This window comes from Mytilus trossulus, unplaced genomic scaffold, assembly GCF_036588685.1.
Source record: "Mytilus trossulus isolate FHL-02 unplaced genomic scaffold, PNRI_Mtr1.1.1.hap1 h1tg000158l__unscaffolded, whole genome shotgun sequence".
Lineage (NCBI taxonomy): Eukaryota > Metazoa > Mollusca > Bivalvia > Mytilida > Mytilidae > Mytilus > Mytilus trossulus.
Genome location: NW_026963304.1, coordinates 1,889,305 through 1,912,620, shown reverse-complemented (window position 1 = coordinate 1,912,620; position 23,316 = coordinate 1,889,305). Strand labels below are relative to the sequence as shown.

Sequence of the window (23,316 nt, the reverse complement as noted above, 5' to 3'; positions counted from 1 at the left end):
AATTAAAAGTTGTCTGATATCCCCTCTCTGTGATTAAAGTAAGATAACTCTGGTCTATTTTCTTAACTTTCAATTATAATGGGAAGATGATATATTTCTGTTTTCATTTATAGTATTTTTCAGAAAAGTTCAAATTGTTCTGGGAAGGTTCCAATTACAATTTTTCACTATTGCATTCGGCATCAGTAAGAAGCTTCTATAATAAAATGGTGTACTGTTTTGTGTTTGTGCGTATGTGTTTGTGTAAGGCGTTATTACAAGTCCTTCATGTATTTGTCTTTAGGGATCAAGTAAAGCAGATAAGTTACATCAGCCTTTCTGCTGCATTTCAGTACTGACATAATTGTATATACCATATCGATCATAGAAACACATGCCTTCACGAGTAAAAAGACGAATGCTGTTGGACATTTTTTATGCATACCACAAATTGAAACTGTGTATTCTTGACAGCACAATTAAACCAATGTTTTTCACCGGCATATTGTACCTCAAATTAAAAGTAAAAAGAAAGTATTTTTTTCATTAATTTCCAGGGAATGGCTTTAAAAGACAGCAATTTCATGAATACTTGGAAGAAGATGCTTTTTCAGTGACATACGCACTTGTTTAAGAATATTTCCCCCAATATACCATAATGTTACATGTACATTAAGATATAATACAGGAACTTTTTATTCTGAAACAAGTGCCTGTGATCTGTGATTTAGAGCAGTTTGTCTCATCGCACTAAGAAACTTAATAATGATCAGGGTAGATTTGACCTTGCTCATATATGACGTTTTTGCACGGTCTGAATATTTAAAAGAAACAAAAACATATTTATAAGATAATAAGATAATTCTTTATATTGGTATATGTTAATTTTAAAAATTTCAAAACAAATAAAAGAAATTATAGATAAACATAATGTCCTTGATAAACTTATAAAGAATTCAAATATCGAAAAATATTCAACGAGTGACCGAACAACATATTAATTCACGAATGCGCGTAGCGCATGAGTTAATTATCAGTGTTGTATGGTCACGAGTTGAATATTTTTCGATATTTGAATTCTTTAATTAGTTGTTCTTTTTATAACATTGGCAAATGGCTTTTTTTTAAAGAAATTAATGTAAAACATGTAAGGAACTATATCTTTTTTCTACGCATTCACAATTTGTTTTGATCCGCCGTTATCGACTTCTTGACAACGCCTATTGTTGTATGACGTAAGAGAGTGAAATAACCACGTTTATTTCACATGTGAAATTATCGTTTTTTATCAAACTGGGAAATCAATGTAATTCATTGCAACCAATGTAATAAAAAATTATAACCCTGATCAAGGTAGTCAATCAACACATTGACTTTATGAAATTGAACATAGTTCAAATGAATATAACTATTGCATACAAATGATACATCAATCGAATTAATTAGCTGCGCATTTGTGCGCCTCCTTCAAGGAAGATTCTAAATGACCAATATAACCACAAGCTGTTAATCTACAAGATACTGACGACTAATGAATGCTTACCCACAGTAAAGCATATTTGTTTGAAATGTTTTAACACTTACTCAGAAAAATGCTCGAACTACTTGACTTTCAAAGCTCATAAATAACGTGTTTACACACTGACAAAATATGGTTGTTAAACATTAACAACCTGTAATTGTATAACACACTATACACCTCGTGTGCTTGCATTAACTTATCCAAATAAATATTTATTTTAAGCCTCAACATTTCGACATACTAGTATTGTTTACATTTTATAAATTTTGGAATTCTAATTCTGTCGCAAATTCCGGTTAAGATTTGACTAAATAACAATATCCTGATATCGTCAGGTAAATAAGCTACTATATATCGTATTAACCTGACGATATCGGGATATATGTATTTAGTCGGATCTTAACATGTAATTGTGATTTGTTTACAAACCGGTATTGATAAAGATAAACAAACAATGTCGAAATATTCAGGACTTAATTAAATCTGTATTTGGGTAAGTTGATGCAAGAATACGATCTGTATTGCGTCTTACACTTTGAGAAGCAAATAATCTTTTACTAATTTATCACTATATTGTGTAAAAACGTTAATTATGAGCTATGAGATCAAGTGGCTGAAGCATTTTTCTGAGTAAGCTTTAAAAAATATCAAAGAAATATCTTTTACAGTGGGTTAGCTTTCATTAGTCTTCATATCCTATAGATTAACAACTTTTGGTTATATTTATAGTTAAGAATCTTCATTGTAGGTGGAGCAAGCAGTTAATTTATTATATTGATGGGTCATTTGTATGCAAGAGTGACATTCCTTTGTAGTATGTCCGATTCGAAAAAGTAAATCTAAGTTATGCGAGTATTGTCTTCCTTGAAAATGTTCATTATTTTATAATCGAGTATAGGTTTCTGATTTAATTTTGAATAATTACAAAATGTATCAATTCAATAGATTTCCGTTTTAGTTTTTGGTGTATCAAAAACATTGATGTACGTATATAATTTCTAAAATTTGTGTAACGTTTAAAATGATTACATACCAATATAAAGAACCGTTCATCATCTTTTAATTCTATTCAGTTACTTACATTTTTTTTCATCACTGACATGCAAGACTTTCTCAGAAAACCGTGTGTTTAGTGAGACACTATACTGAAATATACTCGGTCAGTGCAATGCATCAGACAGACACGAATGCTGTCTAAATAAAATTTGAGGTAAAACATTTAGGTGATTAAAACACGTGTTATAGACAGATGTAGTCATCCAGCAGTCATGGAAACATTATTAAATAAATTGTGTCCACATCATCTAACCTGCAACAACATACATCTTGCTACTTGTTAAAGCATTTGTTGCTTTATTATGGTGTATTCCATTTTGTCCGAAGTTCTGAAAACTTATTTTATCTTTATACTCGATCCCTTAGGGCAATTACACGAAAGCAGCGTAACACCCGTAACACAAACATGCACAAAAACAAAAACTGAACACCATAGCCATCAATTTATGCAAACTTTATGCCAAATGCTTTAGTGAAAAGTAATATAGGGACGAAGTCCCCAATAAATGTAGAAAAATCAATTTAATTTTTTTTTTTTAAAAATCCCGGAATTTTCATTGTACTAATGAACTCAAAATCGTTCAATTTTTTTGACGTCATGTTTTGAATTCCCACATCTGCGCAGAAATCTACAATGTACTTCCTTTTTCCGGTCTCGTTTGTATGAAACTTTGAGTAAAATATATATTTATCAGTCTAGTATAAAATAGGAAGAAAGGCAATACCAATTTCATTTTTAATAATTTCTTGATATGAAAAAACGTTACCTGATGATAGCGTTTCTTTGTTTACATTGCATAAGACGTCATTACTTAAATAACGTCACAACTAAAATCCATCACAACAGAACCAAAATCGAAAACGTTACGGTATTTCCGTTTCTTTTTTTTAACAAATATTTTTAAGTTACAAAAATATAATTCATACAGACTTCGACCCCATTTACAGGAAATGCCTGCCTCATAGTATTGGAACCTACATAAAACATTTTTTACTTTTTGAAAAAAGATTATAAATGAACACCGAATTATTTATCTCCCAATAATGATAGAATGATTGGAAAATTAACCAGAGTTATCTCATATTAATCACAGAGAAGGACCAGAAAGTAATTTTTAAATGTAGCTTATTTAACGTTTAAACAATTTCCCACTATAAAATAATGTTAATTACTTTCTCCAAATATAAGGACTTTTTTCGCTAAATCTACAAATTTTATTAGATATTATAAATTTTTATTACAATAGAGTAATATACTACACTATAATAACAAAAAGATATGTACAAAGGAAACCTAAAAAGACAAACAGACAAAACACATTAGTTAATATGAAAGATAAGAATACAATTTACCATAGCACAATAACACAATGTTTGATAAAGACAAATGAAAGAATACTATAACACGTTGTTAAGATGATAAACAACGTCATTTAGAATATATGCTACAAGACCATCTTTTTCTTGTAAACAAGTAAAGGACAAGATGTTCTTTGAAATACTCATTGTTCATCAAATTTCTACTCGGACAAAGGTGACGTTTAACAAAGTCTGTGAACCAGCTTCAAGCTCTTGAATAGCGAGTTAGTTGAAAAATATATATAGGTTTTAATCTAGTCATATTACAACATTTCTTGAACCTTCAACTAGGAGGTATTACAAATTGACCATAGCTTTTCGATCAAAACTTGTTTAGTATTTTCCTGTGGTCCAAGTGTCATGGGTTTTATTGATGAATATTCGACCTTCGCCCTGTGGTGTTTTGGTAAAATTGGTGCAGAATTGGATCGGTATTATCTTCAACAAATAGCTATACGTTAATATAAAATAATGAAACTGTTCAAGGGAGACAATACTCGCATAGCCTTAATTGACTTTTTTCGAATTGGAACATAGTACAAATGAATGTCACGCTTGCATACAAGTTACACATACTCACTGACATTGAGTTAATGAACACTGCTTTCGTGCTCAACCTTCAATGAAGATTCTAAATAACCAATATAACCAAAAGTTATTAATTATAGAATAGTGACAACTAATGCATGCTAATCCACATAGTAGTAAAGAATATTTGTTTGAAAATTGTATTAAACTTATTCTGAAAAAATGTTCGAAATACTTGACTTGCATAGCTCATAATTCACGTGTTTACATAGTAATATAATATAGAAGCTAAATAGTATTTGCCTCTCAGTGTTAAAGACGCGATACTGATCGTATGCGTTTTCGTGCGTATTGTTATGCGTTTACTTTTCTACATTGGCTAGAGGTATAGATACAAAAAAAATATGTTTAACCCCGCGGCATGTTTGCGCCTGTCCAAAGTCAGGAGCATCTGGCCTTTGTTAGTCTTGTTTGATTTTTAATTTTTGTTTCTTGTGTATAATTTGGAGTTAAGTATGACGTCCATTATCACTGAACTAGTATATGTATATGTTCAGGGGTCCAATAAAGGACGCCTCAAGGTGCATTGAAGACCTATTGATGACCTTCAGCTGTTGTCTGTTCTATGGTCGGATTGTTTTCTCTTTGACACATTCCCAATTCCATACTCAATTTTATTGCATCAACTTACCAAATTATTAATTTAATTTAAGCCAGAACATTTTGATACTGTTAATTATTTCCATCCCTTTTGATTTCTTTATGTTTTAAAAATTTCCTAGTAAGATTCGACTACATACCTTTAATCCGATATCGTTTAGAAAATTCGCTACATCATAAATTATACGAGAAGAACATAGCCATTAAATTGCCAACAACTGGTTTTAGACATGTGTTTATTTCCGATGCAAAGACCCCGTGAGGGAATCAATATAATGACCAACAAATGCCATCCTCAATGATCTGACAACAGTCTTGTACCTATATCTCTTTTTAATAAGTCTGTTTAAAGGTTTGGTAATCTTTTGAGGTGGAATCGTAATGTGCCTATTGATTCCTGCCAATCATACCACAAATCTTTATGTTTGTTTCCCTTTAATCTCAATGTTCCATGTAGGTTTTTAGGGAAACTGTCAACTTTAAATATAACAGGAAGTTTTCGTGAATTAACTCCAGCATACTGTAATACATTACAGCTAAGACGGGCTTATATTACCACATGATTATATACGTATATAAAGTCAGCAGGAGTATATCATACACAGACATACAAGAATTTAGGTGCTCAAAGTGGCTGTAATCCCCGTGTATATATCTTTCTTTTTTTACCTTTCTTCCCGTAAAATGTGAACAATTTAACGAGATATCAAACAAATTCGAGGCAAGTTTCAATCAATTCGTCATTTTAACATGCATTTTTACTTATTTCTCCGTTAACATAGAACGGTTACAGAAAATATTACACCTCACAATAGAAAATAGTTATATATGTGTACACTTTCTTCGATATCATAAAGATAACAAATATGTAAACAGAAACAACCTTTTCTCTGTCTAATAATGTTCCGTCACCGCGCCAGATATTAGATTCCATCGACTCCAAACATTTTTTACCGGTGTGGTTTAGACACAGTGGTATACTGATGTTAATAAAAAGATAACTTCCACCTGTCGTTTATCATGTATATATAAACAAACATTTAAACCACATCATAATAACAAAATTTATGAAACGAAGTATATATAATATACATTATTGATTTATGTGACGCATAATATTTAACAAAATAGTTACTTCCTGAATATATCACGTGACAAATATGTACAGAAGTTACAGGACAGAATATTCTGTGAAAGATTTCATTTCCAAATATCATACAAAGTTTCCCCTCCTAGCGGTCGTTACTCAAGGTTACCATGGAAACAGTGATTTGGACACATTTGCTACCGGACAGGTAAATATTATAACGTTTGACATATCAGGAATATATCATTCTATTTGAGGAGTTTTAAATACAGATTTTATACAACACGGTGCGTCAGTAAAAGCTTATGTATACTTTTTGAGTTGTTTACTAAATGATTTCAATAAACCCATATAAACCAATATTCTGAACAATTGTGTACTTACCTTAAATTTGAAAAATGCTTCTGTAAGGTTTAACTTTTATGCCGTATCAAACCATAAAAAAATCTACGAAAATACTTTAGTTATACATTCATAATTTTATTTTTTTTTAAATTGAAAATATTTAATCCAGAGTTTTCTTTTCTTTTAAAAATAATATTGACTGAATAAGCAATGATAATCTGTAATGGGGTGTGGACATTCATGGTAACTTTATAGCAAAAAAAAGGGGGGTTGAAGTGGGTGTTAAATACATATCAACAATCAAAATAAAGCTTATAGTGTTCTAAACCTTTTTATTTAACATGTTTTCAGTTGTCGTTTAAATTTAAAGTAAAGTTAGTTTAAGTTAAATCTGAATATTTTTTTTCCCCAAGGCAAACAAGTTTGAAAACGTAATATCTGATCCGTTTGTTCGCGTTACTAGTGATCGGTAGAAATCTTTGATTAATGAAATTGTGTCAATTTTTAGGAAGAAAATTAATTGATAAAAGGGCATATCCAACTTCTTTCTCTTAAGATGATATATTTGATTTTTAGGAAATAAATTAAATATACAAATATGATATTCATTCATGTGGATGATAGTGTTGCCAACATACTCATAAAATACCACATACGACACAAAGGTTTGCTACAACTATTTCAACTTCGCAAATTATTTACTGGACATTTTTATTTTTTTTAATTTGTTTAGCAAACAAATTGAGACATAATTAATTATAAATCCTTTTTAGCTCACCTGGCCCAATGCACCGAGTGACTTTTCTCATTACTTGGCGTCCTTCAACCGTTTTCGTCCGTCGTCCAAGGTCATCCGTTAACCTTTACAAAAATCTTCTCTTCTGGAACTACTATGCCAAATTTAACTAAACTTGACCACAATCAGTATTGGGGTATGTAGTTGAAAAATGTGTCCAATGACCCACTTCCCATCTAATGTAGTCGCAATGGCTAAAAATAGAATATACGGTTATAATGCTGTGTCTCCTTTTTAGAAAACCAGTATGAATAGAGACAATCTGACGGGGAAAAAGGTTTCAAAATGTTGAGCTCTACCTATTGTCCGTATACGTCAAATTGTCAGATGACTCCATATGGGTGTTATTGCCCTTAAATGACAAATTTATCCTTTTTTATTTCAATTTTTTCCCTATTATATTAAAAACTTTAATAGACAGAGAAACAATACATGACAAAAAAAGATCAGCAAGACACGTTCTGCAAATAAGTTTCAATGTCGAAATCGTCAGCCAACTCCTTATAAGTGTTATTGTAGTCTTATTTAGACGAGACGCGCGTCTGGCGTACTAAATTATAATCCTGGTAACTGTGATAACTATTTATTGCCGTTTGATGATGATGTTTACCATTGTTTTAGTTTTTGTTTTAAAATTATAATAGATAGATGTCTTTAAAATATTAATAGATAGAAAGAAATATAAAAAAGAAAAAAATTCAGCAAGACAAGATCCACAATTTAGACAATATAGAGGAAATCGTCTGACGTCTCCTTGCAATCATAGTCCTATAAGGACGACTCTTATCTTTTTTTGGTGGTTGGTTTTACATCATAAAAATTATAATAAACAAATAGACACTTAAAATCACAAAACAATTATCAACATAGTAAGATCTACCAATGAGCAACATTCCACCAATATAGGTAGTAGGTTGACACTCTTTCATAGGATTGCTTGTCCAGCCCCTTAAATAAGGATTAAGTTTCACCCTCTTTTGTGTATTGAGCAAACACTAAATAAGATAGTGAGAAACTGAACAGATAAAATGATCAGCAATACAAAATCAATAGAACGGAGAGTTTTTCAAGGATTTAATATTGCCTACAATGTTGGAGAATGTCCTTTGTTGACCATACACATATACCAAGATGAACGACTCACGACCTTAGAGCCTCTAAGTCAGGTTTGTCAACACAATGACACTCTATCAATCAAATGTTCAACGCATGGACATTTGCTCATTGCAGTTATACTGATAGCATTGTAAATAACACGACACAGCTATAGCTGACAAGAATAGTCACATGTCTCTTCAAATCAATTGTTTACTTAACAATATTCTGTAAAAATATTCTACTCAATATTTAGAAACAATAGTTCTCACAGAAATTATTCTTGTCAACGAGATACTAATTGACATTACACAATAAATCATGACGGTTTCAGGCACATTAAATGGCATGTTAAGTTTGCATTTGTGAACTCGTACCATATTGGTACGGTAGAAAATAACAACGATATAAACATTCATGCAAACAGTTTGTACAAAAACTGAAATTTTAAAATTGAAATAATTTCGTTTTATAGATTTGCAATTCAAAGTTATATAACATTATATTATTGTTCCTTTACACTCATTGTCGATGTATACGGATATCCGTGTCCAATGTTCTATTACAATTTCCTCTTTTAGATATTCATAACTATAGAACTAACAACATTTTTTTTATAGTTTTATTCATTATTTCCATGTGAAATTGATTCATTCATTGTGAATACTTTGCCAATTATTTCCCTCTCACGCCAAAATAATATCGCTATGTCTCCAACTTGCATTAAACTAACTTCGACAAAGTCATATAGTATTTTGTCTGTTGCATGCTTTTTTTGTTTGTTTGTTTTTATATCAAGATTTTAAAAGACAATTGCTTATTGTTTATAAATAATGGAACTACAAAAGCAGGAACTAATAAACGTTTGTGTACTTTTTTTCAGCTATATCCATTAAACATTTTTCGAAACATGATTCCCTTTGATTTGTTTTTTTATAAATTTGACATGCACAAGGGTTGATATGAATTTAAAAAGACTGACTTTTATAATAAATGTTATGAAATTAGGAAACATTAAGAAGAGGTTAGATGGTAAAATGTTTAATGGCACCAAATGGATATAGTCAGATTCCTAGTCTGACAAAACGCAAATTAAAAAAGCCTACATACATTTTTGACCATATATACAACTTGTAATCATATTCTTTTTCATTTCGAAAGTCAAAATCTGTGGAATTTACTACAACACTTTTAGTTGCAGCTCATGCTGATGGAATGTACATTAAAATTAACAAAATATATTTTCCATTTCGTTATACAGTGAAAACGGGGGAACAACGCCTATAACTGATTGATAAATAGTTTTCTATTTTACATCTGACCTAAGTCAATTTGACACATACTGTAGTCGTAACTAGTATTGCTTTACGGAATGGTATTTATTCGTATTTGGAACAACATTTGGGAATTTTTGATACTCAATGCTCTTCAACTTTGTACTTGTATGGCTTTATAATTATTTTGATATGAGCCGATTGATGAGTCTTATGTAGACGAAACGCGCGTCTGGCGTACTTAGTTATAATCCTGGTACCTTTGATAACTTCCACAGTGCAAAAAATTAACCTTCGTAAGACTGGATTATGTTCTTCTACTTCGTACTTTATTCCGCACTTTTTTTTTGTTTCCAGTGTCACTAATGAGTCTTTTTTGTAGAAAAAACAACCGTCTCGTGTACATAAGTCGTACTTTATCTTTCTTTTTGTATTTATTATTCGAGCTTCACTTGTAATTCTTTTGTAGACAAACCTCGTGTCTGCTGTAAATAAATAAAATGTTATATGTCAGTGATGTTTTAAATGCTTGCTGCTTGTGTATATGTCCATGATAATCATTGATGAATGAACGTATCTTTTAGAATTATATTGTAGCAAAGAACTAGACCGAGTGTGTATTTCTTTTTACAATCCAAGATTGTATGCATTGAATCTACCTTATACAATTAAAAAATACCATACGAGAACAATCATTTAAAATAAAATAACAAAGGCCTGTGTCGTACGAACCATAAAACAAAACCAACAGACGGCAACTAAAAACAACGACCTAATGCAGGGTCCTGACTTGAGACGGTATACATTAAACGTGGCAAATTGATCACAAACGAACTCACTACAAATAAGAATGAACATATCTTTTTGTTTAAGGTAATACGGATACATTCCGTGAAGGCAGTTCCACGAGTTATTGGAATAATTGCAAACGATGACTGCACCCGTACCACAAAAGCTTTAAGTTTACCGTTATCAGCAAACAGAGACATTTGGATTAAAACAAGTAAAGGTAACTTTTACACATAATTATCAAATGTACCAGGATTCTTATTTGATACGTCAGACGCGAGTTTCGTCTACATAAGACTCACTAGTGACGCTCTGATTAAATTAGTTATAAAGCCAAACAGGAACAAAGTAGAAGAGCTCTGAGGACCCAATATTCCCAAAAGTTGTGCCAAATACGGTTAACGCAATCTATTCCTGAGATAAGAAAATCCTTAATTTTTTTTATTAACCGAAGTTTTGAAACATAAAATTTGTAAAAATTACCATACAATTGATATTCATGTGTACACCAAAATACTGACTACAGGGCTGGTGATACCCTCGCGGACGAAATGTCCATCAGAAGTGGCATCGACCTAGTGGTGTAAATAGTTATTAAATGTAGCAGGATTATAATTTACTTGTTTCTTTATTATTGTTGTTTATTCTTTAGTTTTCTATGTTGTGTCATGTGTACTATTGTTTTTCTGTTTGTCTTTTTCATTTTTAGCCATGGCGTTGTCAGTTTGTTTTAGATTTATGAGTTTGACTGTCCCTTTGGTATCTTCGTCCCTCTTTTAATACAAAGTTCCACCATTTCCTCAATTTGATAAACATAATTAGTTATCAAAGATACTAATATTCTTGTGCAGATTTTTACGACAAGATTTAAAACAAAAAATATTAAATTAGATACCAAACTCCAAAGTAATTACAAAAAGAGGGAAATACTTAAAACTGCCAATAGATACCAGAAACGAAATATGCATTTACACCAATTGAGCATATATCGTGTTATCGTCCATAAAACGCACGTGATAACATGATATACAACTATTTAACTCGTAAAATATACGTCTTAATTCCGAAAAATCTTTGATTTTATAAGCATACTTTTAATGAGTAGAACTTAACGTCGGTTTAGAAAAAAGTAAATGTCTCTCACAAACATTCACATAAAGAGAAATAACCAAACTTCAAAGAAACTCACGGCATACATTTGTTTTTACCCTGTGTAATCTCAGGTGATCCTGACGGGCTATAAGATACATCTCTAGTACCTTGCCGCAGAATTTAATACTGTGTATTACCTAATTTCAGTGGTTTTAAACAGTTACAGACTACCTTATTGAAACACTTGGTCTTAAGCAATTTGGAGTTCATGCAATTCCCTCATATTTAATTGTTCCATTGATATGTCTATTCTTAATCGATTTGACCATAGGAAATTTAATGTCGTCTTTTAATTAGAAAATTCTGTGTAATTGCAAACTTTCACATAATATTAAACCTGAAGATTAGAGACTATACACATTGTATCTATCGATGATTTAATAATTTGATGATGTCTTATATATGTTATAGTTAGTCATTTACTAATCCACCAGTGCATGGCGAATAACAAATGGGTATGGTCATCAATGCATTTTTAAAATAGGGGCATGGGGGTCATTAATAAATCCATATACAATCAACAACAAACAAGAAACTACAATACACGAGTTTAATTGGACCTAGTAAACAAAGGACCATAATTCAGGCACTAGAATCTTTAAAAATTCAAAAAATATACAAACTTTGATTACTAACAAATGAATTTAATAAACAAATAGGTGTTAGCTTATTTTTCTTAAGCATCAATCTCATTTTGCAATAGATATAATTATATAATGAAAATCTGGCAACAATCATTTAAAAGGGAGACGGAAGTCACTTGCAAAAATAACAAGGAAAGGACTACTACCATACGAAGGTTTTATATCTAACGATGATCCGCTGGGCAAATATAATGACGCTTCTTGTTTTCATCAAAAGTCAATACAACTTCTGCTCGAGAGACAAGTAGAGCTACGATTTCTCCTGGGCAATCCTGTTAGCGGAGGTATGTAATAACAACTTATCATATATAGAAAGACATGTAGAGCTACGATTTCTCCTGGGCAATCCTTTTAGCGGAGGTATGTCATAACAACTTATCATATATAGAAAGATGTATAGAGCTACGATTTCTCCTGGGCAATCCTTTTAGCGGATGTATGTCATAACAAACAATTTATCATATATAGAAAGACATGTAGAGCTACGATTTCTCCTGGGCAATCCTTTTAGCGGAGGTATGTCATAACAATTTATCATATATAGAAAGACATGTAGAGCTACGATTTCTCATGGGCAATCCTTTTAGCGGATGTATGTCACAACAAATTTTAACAGAGAGACATGTAAAACTACGATTTTTCATAGGAAATCCTGTAAGCGGAGGCAAGTCAATACGATATTAAACAGAACGACATGTATCTCTACGATTTCTTCTGGGGAATCCAGTAAGAGGAGGTTATTTCTGTTAAAAATACTGTATGGTATTTAAATGTCACGTGATAATGATTTTTTTTTTAGATTTTTGTTTTTGAAACTCTGATGACAATGTTACTTAAAGATAAGAGTTAAGCGCGAAGATACTTTAGTATTTTACCATTCATACAAGCCACTTTATTTTTTAAGAAGAAAATCGTTATATGTTATTTGAACCCAACGGAAGACGGGGGAAAACGAGGAGCCATGGCTCAAAAAGGATAAAACAAACAAGCAACCACTAGTACACAAATCAGGACATAGACAACTAAAGTCTAAGCAACATAAATCTTACCTTTAACTAGGTGCTCCGGAAGGGTAAGCAGATCATACCTAGAGATAACATAAAATATCTTTAATGCAACTTTATTATTTGTTTTTAAATTCTCCATGTCATGCATTATAGTTGAGTTGTTGAACCGTATCATAGTCTTACCAGAATATTTACAAGATCTACGTTTGTCTGTTGTAATTGTAGTTGAGTTGTTGAACCGTATCATAGTCTTACCTGAGTATTTACAAGATCTACGTTTGTCTGTTGTAATTGTAGTTGAGTTGTTGAACCGTATCATAGTCTTACCTGAATATTTACAAGATCTACGTTTGTCTGTTGTAATTGTAGTTGAGTTGTTGAACCGTATCATAGTCTTACCAGAGTATTTACAAGATCTACGTTTGTCTGTTGTAATTGTAGTTGAGTTGTTAAACCGTATCCTAGTCTTACCAGAGTATTTACAAGATCTACGTTTGTCTGTTGTAATTGTAGTTGAGTTGTTGAACCGTATCCTAGTCTTACCAGAGTATTTACAAGATCTACGTTTGTCTGTTGTAATTGTAGTTGAGTTGTTGAACCGTATCCTAGTCTTACCAGAGTATTTACAAGATCTACGTTTGTCTGTTGTAATTGTAGTTGAGTTGTTGAACCGTATCCTAGTCTTACCAGAATATTTACAAGATCTACGTTTGTCTGTTGTAATTGTAGTTGAGTTGTTGAACCGTATCATAGTCTTACCAGAGTATTTACAAGATCTACGTTTGTCTGTTGTAATTGTAGTTGAGTTGTTAAACCGTATCCTAGTCTTACCAGAGTATTTACAAGATCTACGTTTGTCTGTTGTAATTGTAGTTGAGTTGTTGAACCGTATCCTAGTCTTACCAGAGTATTTACAAGATCTACGTTTGTCTGTTGTAATTGTAGTTGAGTTGTTGAACCGTATCCTAGTCTTACCAGAGTATTTACAAGATCTACGTTTGTCTGTTGTAATTGTAGTTGAGTTGTTGAACCGTATCCTAGTCTTACCAGAATATTTACAAGATCTACGTTTGTCTGTTGTAATTGTAGTTGAGTTGTTGAACCGTATCCTAGTCTTACCAGAGTATTTACAAGATCTACGTTTGTCTGTTGTAATTGTAGTTGAGTTGTTGAACCGTACCATAGTCTTACCAGAGTATTTACAAGATCTACGTTTGTCTGTTGTAATTGTAGTTGAGTTGTTGAACCGTATCATAGTCTTACCAGAGTATTTACAAGATCTACGTTTGTTTGTAGTAATTGTAGTTGAGTTGTTGAACCGTATCCTAGTCTTACCAGAGTATTTACAAGATCTACGTTTGTCTGTTGTAATTGTAGTTGAGTTGTTGAACCGTATCCTAGTCTTACCAGAGTATTTACAAGATCTACGTTTGTCTGTTGTAATTGTAGTTGAGTTGTTGAACCGTATCATAGTCTTACCAGAATATTTACAAGATCTACGTTTGTCTGTTGTAATTGTAGTTGAGTTGTTGAACCGTATCATAGTCTTACCAGAATATTTACAAGATCTACGTTTGTCTGTTGTAATTGTAGTTGAGTTGTTGAACCGTATCATAGTCTTACCAGAATATTTACAAGATCTACGTTTGTCTGTTGTAATTGTAGTTGAGTTGTTGAACCGTATCCTAGTCTTACCAGAGTATTTACAAGATCTACGTTTGTCTGTTGTAATTGGGATCGAAGGATTGAACACAGAACAATGGAACAAGTTACAAACCTATATGGTAGAAGTTGTACAAACGTACATCAACTTTGACAACTTTAATTTCTCCGAAGGTGACAATTATTAGAAATTTAATTTTAAGTTGCTAAGAGATTAACAATTAGTTATATTAGTAGTCAATACATCGTGTGTGATGATTTTCAACATTTTACTGGTAAAAGGATGCGAATTTGCAACAAACAATCAGCATTCCCATTAAAACAATATTTTGCCTTTTTTGCGTCTTGATGCTTTATTCATATGAGGTTGATCTTTTTTAGTCATGACGTTGTCAGTTTATTTTAATCGGTTAGTTTGACTGTCCCTCGGGTATCTTTCGTCCCTCTGTCATGCAGGAACTTCTTATGATGTGTGAAAAGAAAAACGTAGTGTATTTTAAACTTTACTTTACATAAATGACGTTCTCCTGCTTAATAATTCCAACTTTGTCGATCTTTATAACACATACATCACATCAAACTTGAGATAAACATGATAAAGGATACATTTCATCACAGGCACTTGTCGCAGAATTGTTTTTTCCTTTATTCCTTAATATAAAACAAGGTACTAAACTTGCAGAAAAATGTCAGGCGGTGACGAAATTCCGTTATTTGCCGATTTCTCGGCTGTCAAACCCACTTAAACTTTTAATGTCGTAATCAAAATTGATTTATCTTCATAATGGTGTATAACATGACTACTTCTGTTATCGGAATCATCTGAAGCCATCATACACAAGTATGTCAATCGTGATTATTTCGTCTACCGACGCAAAATTGGAAATGTCTCACAGTAAATGATTTATAATAAAAATTGTTTGAGAAATATTTTTTTTGTCTGAAACGAATTTATCATCCAGTTAATAAAATTTTATAAGATATAGCGAAAGAAATCTAACAAGTGTTATTTATGGTATGTCTAATAAGTTACGAGATTCCTAAATTAGACATGAATTTTCCGATTGCGTCAATGTCATTCAGACTCTCTCTTGACTTTACGTATGGAATGAAATAAGATCAGATAACTCCGAGAATCATTTAAACTTTCCCATAAAATTTTACCAATCGGAAACCGAGATATAAAAAGAGAGTAACGAAGATACCTTTTACTGCGAGACGTTTATTTCCATCAAAAGTAGGTGTGTTATACACATTGTGAAGATAAATCAATTTAGATTTACGACATAACAAGTTTAAATGGGGTTGACAGCCGAGAAATCGGCATAAAACGGAATTTCTTCACCGTCTGACATTTTTCTAAAATGCGAGTTAAGAACCTTGTTTCATATTAAGATATATAGGGGAAAACATTTATGAGACAAGTGCCTGGGAAGTTATGTATCACAGATACTGTTAAGTAAAAAATATGACAGTTGTTTTCCATCCGTGTGATATGTGTGAGCTTAAGATTTTGCCATTTGTAAGTAAACTTTCCATTGAGAATTTTCCTTGGAGTTCAGTATATTAAAAAGTAAAAAAAAATATCTTCATATCAGAGAAATTCTATAAAGATATACAAATCAAGAACATTTTGTTTGTCTGTTCTTTTAATTTAAATATGACTTTTTTGTCGGTCATGTGTGTGTCAGATAACATTTCTTCCCATGTTTTTGCTACTCATCTGATATCCTTCATGTAACAACATCAATTGTTTTATTGGAGTGTGCACAATACAAACTATCATTGATAGCAACAACGCAAACAAATCGAGTTCAATGTTTCGATATCACTTCATATGTAAGTAAGTAAGCATAAAATAAGTAAGCTTTTTATTTCGATACAATGGATATTTATTTTACAAAGTGTATATATATTTGTAGGTATAATTGCACTTCCGGACACAGACGATGAAACACACACCTTACACACCTATGAATATATTTACTGTAATCCCCTGAATTCACAAGGGACTACAAAAAAAGAAGAATACGATAGCTTACAGCCAAAGCCTTTAAACAATTCACAGGAACATATTTATCATACCATTCCGGATAATAATTGTGAATATCTATCATTTCAATCTTTGGAATGGAAACAGATGTTGAATATGGGAGATGAAAAAGACGCAACCGGAAGTTCATTACAAAATGCAGAAAATTTACCGGATAGCGATTCGTCAACAACAAAAAATGTACCTCCTCCATTACCTCGCAAACCAATCAGACATAAGGTTGAAATATGTCCAGATGCTGGTTTTGATAAGAAATGTCATGCTTCGAACACAACACATTTAGAATCAGGTATATTATCTCACTATTCTAGAATATTATTTTGGGGGGGTGTTGATGCTCGGTTTGCATTGTTATATGTAGTATTTTGTGGGGTTCTTGATCCTCATTTTTCAGTGATATACCCGGTATGTAGTATTTTGTGGGGTTCTTGATCCTCATTTGTCAGTGATTTACCCGGTATGTAGTATTTTGTGGGGTTCTTGATCCTCATTTTTCAGTGATATACCCGGTATGTAGTATTTTGTGGGGTTCTTTATCCTCATGTTTCAGTGATATACCCGGTATGTAGTATGTTGTGGGGTTCTTGATCCTCATGTTTCAGTGATATACCCGGTATCTAGTATTTTGTGGGGTTCTTGATCCTCATTTGTCAGTGATATACCCGGTATCTAGTATTTTGTGGGGTTCTTGATCCTCATTTTTCAGTGATATACTCGGTATCTAGTATTTTGTGGGGTTCTTGATCCTCATGTTTCAGTGATATACCCGGTATGTAGTATTTTTTGGGGTTCTTGATCTTCATTTGTCAGTGATATACCCGGTATGTAGTATTTTGTGGGGTTCTTGATCCTCATTTTTCAGTGATATATCCGGTTTGTAGTATGTTGTGGGGTTCTTGATCCTCATGTTTCAGTGATATACCGAGTATCTAGTATTTTGTGGGGTTCTTGATCCTCATGTTTCAGTGATATACCCGATATGTAGTATTTTGTGGGGTTCTTGATCCTCATTTGTCAGTGATTTACCCGGTATGTAGTATTTTGTGGGGTTCTTGATCCTCATTTTTCAGTGATATACCCGATATGTAGTATGTTGTGGGGTTCTTGATCCTCATTTGTCAGTGATTTACCCGGTATGTAGTATTTTGTGGGGTTCTTGATCCTCGTTTTTCAGTGATATACCCGATATGTAGTATGTTGTGGGGTTCTTGATCCTCATTTTTCAGTGATATACCCGGTATGTAGTATTTTGTGGGGTTCTTGATCCTCATTTTTCAGTGATATACCCGATATGTAGTATGTTGTGGGGTTCTTGATCCTCATTTTTCAGTGATATACCCGGTATGTAGTATTTTGTGGGGTTCTTGATCCTCATTTTTCAGTGATATACCCGGTATGTAGTATGTTGTGGGGTTCTTGATCCTCATGTTTCAGTGATATACCCGGTATCTAGTATTTTGTGGGGTTCTTGATCCTCATTTGTCAGTGATATACCCGATATGTAGTATTTTTTGGGGTTCTTGATCTTCATTTGTCAGTGATATACCCGGTATGTAGTATTTTGTGGGGTTCTTGATCCTCATTTTTCAGTGATATATCCGGTTTGTAGTATGTTGTGGGGTTCTTGATCCTCATGTTTCAGTGATATACCGAGTATCTAGTATTTTGTGGGGTTCTTGATCCTCATGTTTCAGTGATATACCCGATATGTAGTATTTTGTGGGGTTTTTGATCCTCATTTGTCAGTGATTTACCCGGTATGTAGTATTTTGTGGGGTTCTTGATCCTCATTTTTCAGTGATATACCCGGTATGTAGTATTTTGTGGGTTTCTTGATCCTCATTTTTCAGTGATATACCCGATATGTAGTATGTTGTGGGGTTCTTGATCCTCATGTTTCAGTGATATACCCGATATGTAGTATTTTATGGGGTTCTTGATCCTCATGTTTCAGTGATATACCCGATATGTAGTATTTTGTGGGGTTTTTGATCCTCATTTGTCAGTGATTTACCCGGTATGTAGTATTGTGTGGGGTTCTTGATCCTCATTTTTCAGTGATATACCCGGTATGTAGTATTTTGTGGGTTTCTTGATCCTCATTTTTCAGTGATATACCCGGTATGTAGTATGTTGTGGGGTTCTTTATCCTCATGTTTCAGTGATATACCCGGTATGTAGTATGTTGTGGGGTTCTTGATCCTCATGTTTCAGTGATACACCCGGTATGTAGTATTTTGTGATGTTATTGATGCTCGGTTTTCACTGTTTTATGTAGTGTTTTGTTGGATTCTTGATTCTTAGCTTTCAGTTAGATATTTTGATGTTTGTGGTCGTCCTGATGCTTGGTTTTCAGTGATATATGTATTATAAGTTATATACGTTCATATCCGTAGAAATGGATATTCGTACACCCTGAAGTATCCAAGTATACCCTGAGGCGCAGCCGAAGGGTGTACAGGATACTGAAGTGTGTTTAAAAATCTACAGATATAACCGTGGGTAACGAATTTATCCCCGATCTTAGTCTAAATCTTGCGATTTTTATAGAAATTCAACCACCAAGTTTAACGTGAAAGTAACGTTTTTCTCATTTTTAAAATAACTTTTTATTGAAATTTTGGATTTTGACATATTTTTAGGGGAGCTAGGTGGTAGAACATTAAAGGTAGACAAATAAAAGACTTTTTTAATCTAAAGTGAAATGGTTCGAATTTGGCGCGCAAAATTGTGAACGTTACATCATAGACGGCGTGACGTCAACGTAGGTCATTTGCATAGGAAGGTCAGTAGTTCCATTCATTGACAATGTGGCAGAATGGTGATTCATTTACTAAAATGAGTGCAACTAATCGACATAATAAGATAAAATCGTTAGTGGATTAGGTATCTTATTATACAGACATCATGGATAATCTACAGAATTCGATATTTCATAAGGAATAAGCATGGAACATAGGAAAACAAGCGTGAATTTTCCCGATGAAATGGGAAGCACCGTCCGGAGATATGGGTTAGCAACACTCAGGGGCTATTGGTTTTTTAACGACAGACGTTAACCACTCAGATTCTTGGAAATAGCCTACTAAGCCGGGGATAATATATGTATCGGGTTCCTGATGCACGGTTTTCAGTGGTATAATATGTTGTATTTTGTGAGGTTCCAAGTGCGCAGTTTTAACTGGTATAGGTTGTATGTTTGGGGTTCTTTGTTGTCGGACTGTTGTTAATTTTTTCCTTTTTTATAATTAATAGTGTTTCAGCACAGGAACATTTTCACCTTAAATATATTACTAAGCTTTTATATTGGAAAAAATATATACCCTTAATCCAAACTATTCGTTTCAATAACACCAGTGGAACTTACATTTGTAGTGTTAAATGATTCAATGACTTGCAGCAACTGCCAATCTTTCAATATCATTCTGATTAGAGCTCTTATGTAATTACAATATTTTTCCGTTTTTTTTCAAAAATCTATTTAACTGAAACACTTTCTGTTCACAAACAAAAACTTAGAGAAGCAAATAAAAAGAAACAAAACGAACAACTTAAATACGAAACTGCGACATAAACAAACAAAAATTGAGGGAAACACATCATCTATAAGAAAAAAAACTTAACGAACGTCTTAAACACTGAACTGCGACATAAACAAACGAAAACTGAGGGAAATACATCGTCTTTAAGAAGAAACAAAACCAACGACTGGATTACTGAACTGCGACATAAACAAACGAAAACTGAGGGAAATACATCGTCTATAAGAAGAAACAAAACCATCGACTTGATTACTGAACTGCGGCATAAACAAACGAAAACTGAGGGAAACACATCATCTATAAAAAGAAACAAAACTAACGACATTAAATACTGAACTGCGATATAAACAAACGAAAACATACATACACTTTGGTCTCTTGTGGACAGTTGTCTCATTGGAAATCATACCACATCTTCTTTTTTTATATAGACACGGTCTATGTAGTAACAACTGCCATATTCCTGACTTGTAACATGACATTTGTAAAAATAAATTGTGGGTTGAACCTAGATGGCTAGCAAAATACTCCCGCTTATAATGCAATGTTAAAAATACCGGTAAACTGACATTATTTGACACAAACCCCTAACCAATAATCGAAAGTGATCTCAAGTGCCAAATGAATCTGCTTGAGAAACCCTGCTTCTTTAGTGGCACATATCGTGCAACTAATGGCGAGTATTCATCACATAAATCGCATTGGTTTTTTGGGATTTTTTCAAGACAACTCTGCCATTCAAAACTATACAAATCATGATCTGAGTACCTCAAGTTTTCCTTAGGCGTTTTGCTGCTCTGTACGTGTGATTGTAGTCGAGATATAAGCCATGGAACATTTGGCGGGAAATAACTAACTCTAGACTTTTTATCCATTAACAATTGCAGATTTATTTTACAAATAACAAGCTTAAGGATGTTAATGCATTTTCAAATACGGGTTTTTAAATTTCATGTATATGTAATCAAATTATGAAAGAAAAGTATACGGAAGTGGGGAAATATTTTTAATGGCTCTTTATGGATTAAACCTGAGCATTCCAAGTATCTTATAAAAATTCAAAACCAAGACGAAAGATCATCATCAAGCCACTGTGCTTTATCCCCAACTGAGATTAATCACCGAATATGTATTGATATGAGCAGCACGACAATCGCCGCATTACAATCAGAATCTTCTAACCCTGCTTAAGGACGTTTGCTCCTCTTGTATTTGAATATTTGTCAGATATTCGGAATTCTCTGGTTTTATCCATGTATTGACGTTTGATTTGTTTGGTCCCACTAAGCTCTACTTTTAATTTCATTATCTTATTACATATAGTTTCTAAAGCCATACTTGAAAATCTTATAAAATCTATTCATTTTTTTATTACTTTTGAAAAATAAAAACTGCCAATGTAAATAATATGATCATGATTAATCTAGAGAAAAATATTTCCAATGGCTTATATCTCGAAAACAAGCACACAAACCCTTGATTTTTCTGCTTTTTAGTTCTTTTATTTATGCACTATCAATTTATGACAGTCTTTAAAAGGCTTGATATTTTGAAACAGAACATCCTTATACATCTAAGGTCACACTTGTTACTAGTGGTCTAAATGATGCTCAGTCTTCGCCTCATGAGTTTGACTGTTCCTTTTGGATCTTCTGTGGGTTTTGTCTTTGTGTATATCTCTAAATGTCTTGAACTATAGCTATTGAAATATATCAAAATCTATATTACAAAACTTATTATTATAATTCCAGAGGAAACCGCTCAAGCGGCGGATCAAAGTAATCAAATAACAGAAATGAGTATTAAAGATATTGGAAAAATCTTGGAACGTCTAAACCTACATGAATATGTGGACTCCTTTGCAGGCGCACTCGTAGATGGGATGATATTAAAAGAGTTTAATAAAACGACATTGGAGGAATTCGGTTTTAAATCAATACAATCAATTAGACTTCTGAAGTTTATCCAGTGTGGACATATCCCTAAATAACTAACGTAAACTTTTCTGTATTGACTAAATAAACTATAAAGAAGCATCATACAAATGGGAGTCTTAGAAATTATAAAACCAGACTTAACCCACTCATCTAATTAGAAAATGTTTGTATCGAGTCAGCAATCATTTGTGTTCCATTCGTCTATTGGTTGAGATAGTCTAATGTTTGACTTTGTCAGGTTGTATAAAGTTTTCCAGTTTTGAATATTTCTGTGGAGTTTCTAATGTTTTACTGTTTAATTAATAGCGATAAATATTCAAATGCAACATTGTTTATAGCGTTCATTTAGATTGGAGAACATCACCACGTCTTCTTCTTTTGGTTCAATGCTCTAGGCGTGTTTTATGATGACTTTGTGTTAATGTGCTTTTTATCCTTAATTCCTAGGTTATTTTCTTACTAACGTAATTTCGTATTCATATGTTTGTAAGAAATATATACAAATAACACAAAACAAACTTTATTTCAATTTTATATTCTATTTCAGAAATTGGCATGTGACGTCAGTTTTTGTGGTGTTAATACATTCGCATGACACACAGTTCATATTTATAGTGTGTTGTTACAAATGTATGTGTGTGAAAGGTGTCTGTTTTTATTCAGGGGTTTATTTGTTGTTATGTTCTATGATATAATATTTTTTTTGTATTTCTCTGTCGTAAGTGATCTTTCATTTCTTTGTACTGTAATCCTGTCACTTAATGTTATTACCTTAGCGCATAACCCATATAGATGGGAGGTTTGGCTAGCAATAAAAGCAGGCTCGATG

General features: G+C 32.6%; 1 protein-coding gene across 2 annotated transcripts; it reads left to right on the top strand.

Annotated features, from left to right (window-relative positions):
- Nucleotides 1–6,250: 6,250 nt before the first annotated feature.
- On the top strand, nt 6,251–22,900 carry LOC134700499 (uncharacterized). Of its 2 annotated transcripts, XM_063561886.1 has the most exons (6): nt 6,251–6,399; nt 10,575–10,710; nt 12,388–12,570; nt 14,959–15,129; nt 16,878–17,297; nt 22,302–22,900. In XM_063561886.1, exons 1-6 carry the CDS (start codon nt 6,265–6,267, stop codon nt 22,538–22,540), a joined length of 1,284 nt encoding a protein of 427 aa, XP_063417956.1. In that variant the 5' UTR covers nt 6,251–6,264; the 3' UTR covers nt 22,541–22,900. The 2 variants fall into 2 exon arrangements, with proteins under 2 accessions (XP_063417956.1, XP_063417957.1); XM_063561887.1 differs by lacking the exon at nt 14,959–15,129.
- Nucleotides 22,901–23,316: the final 416 nt, after the last annotated feature.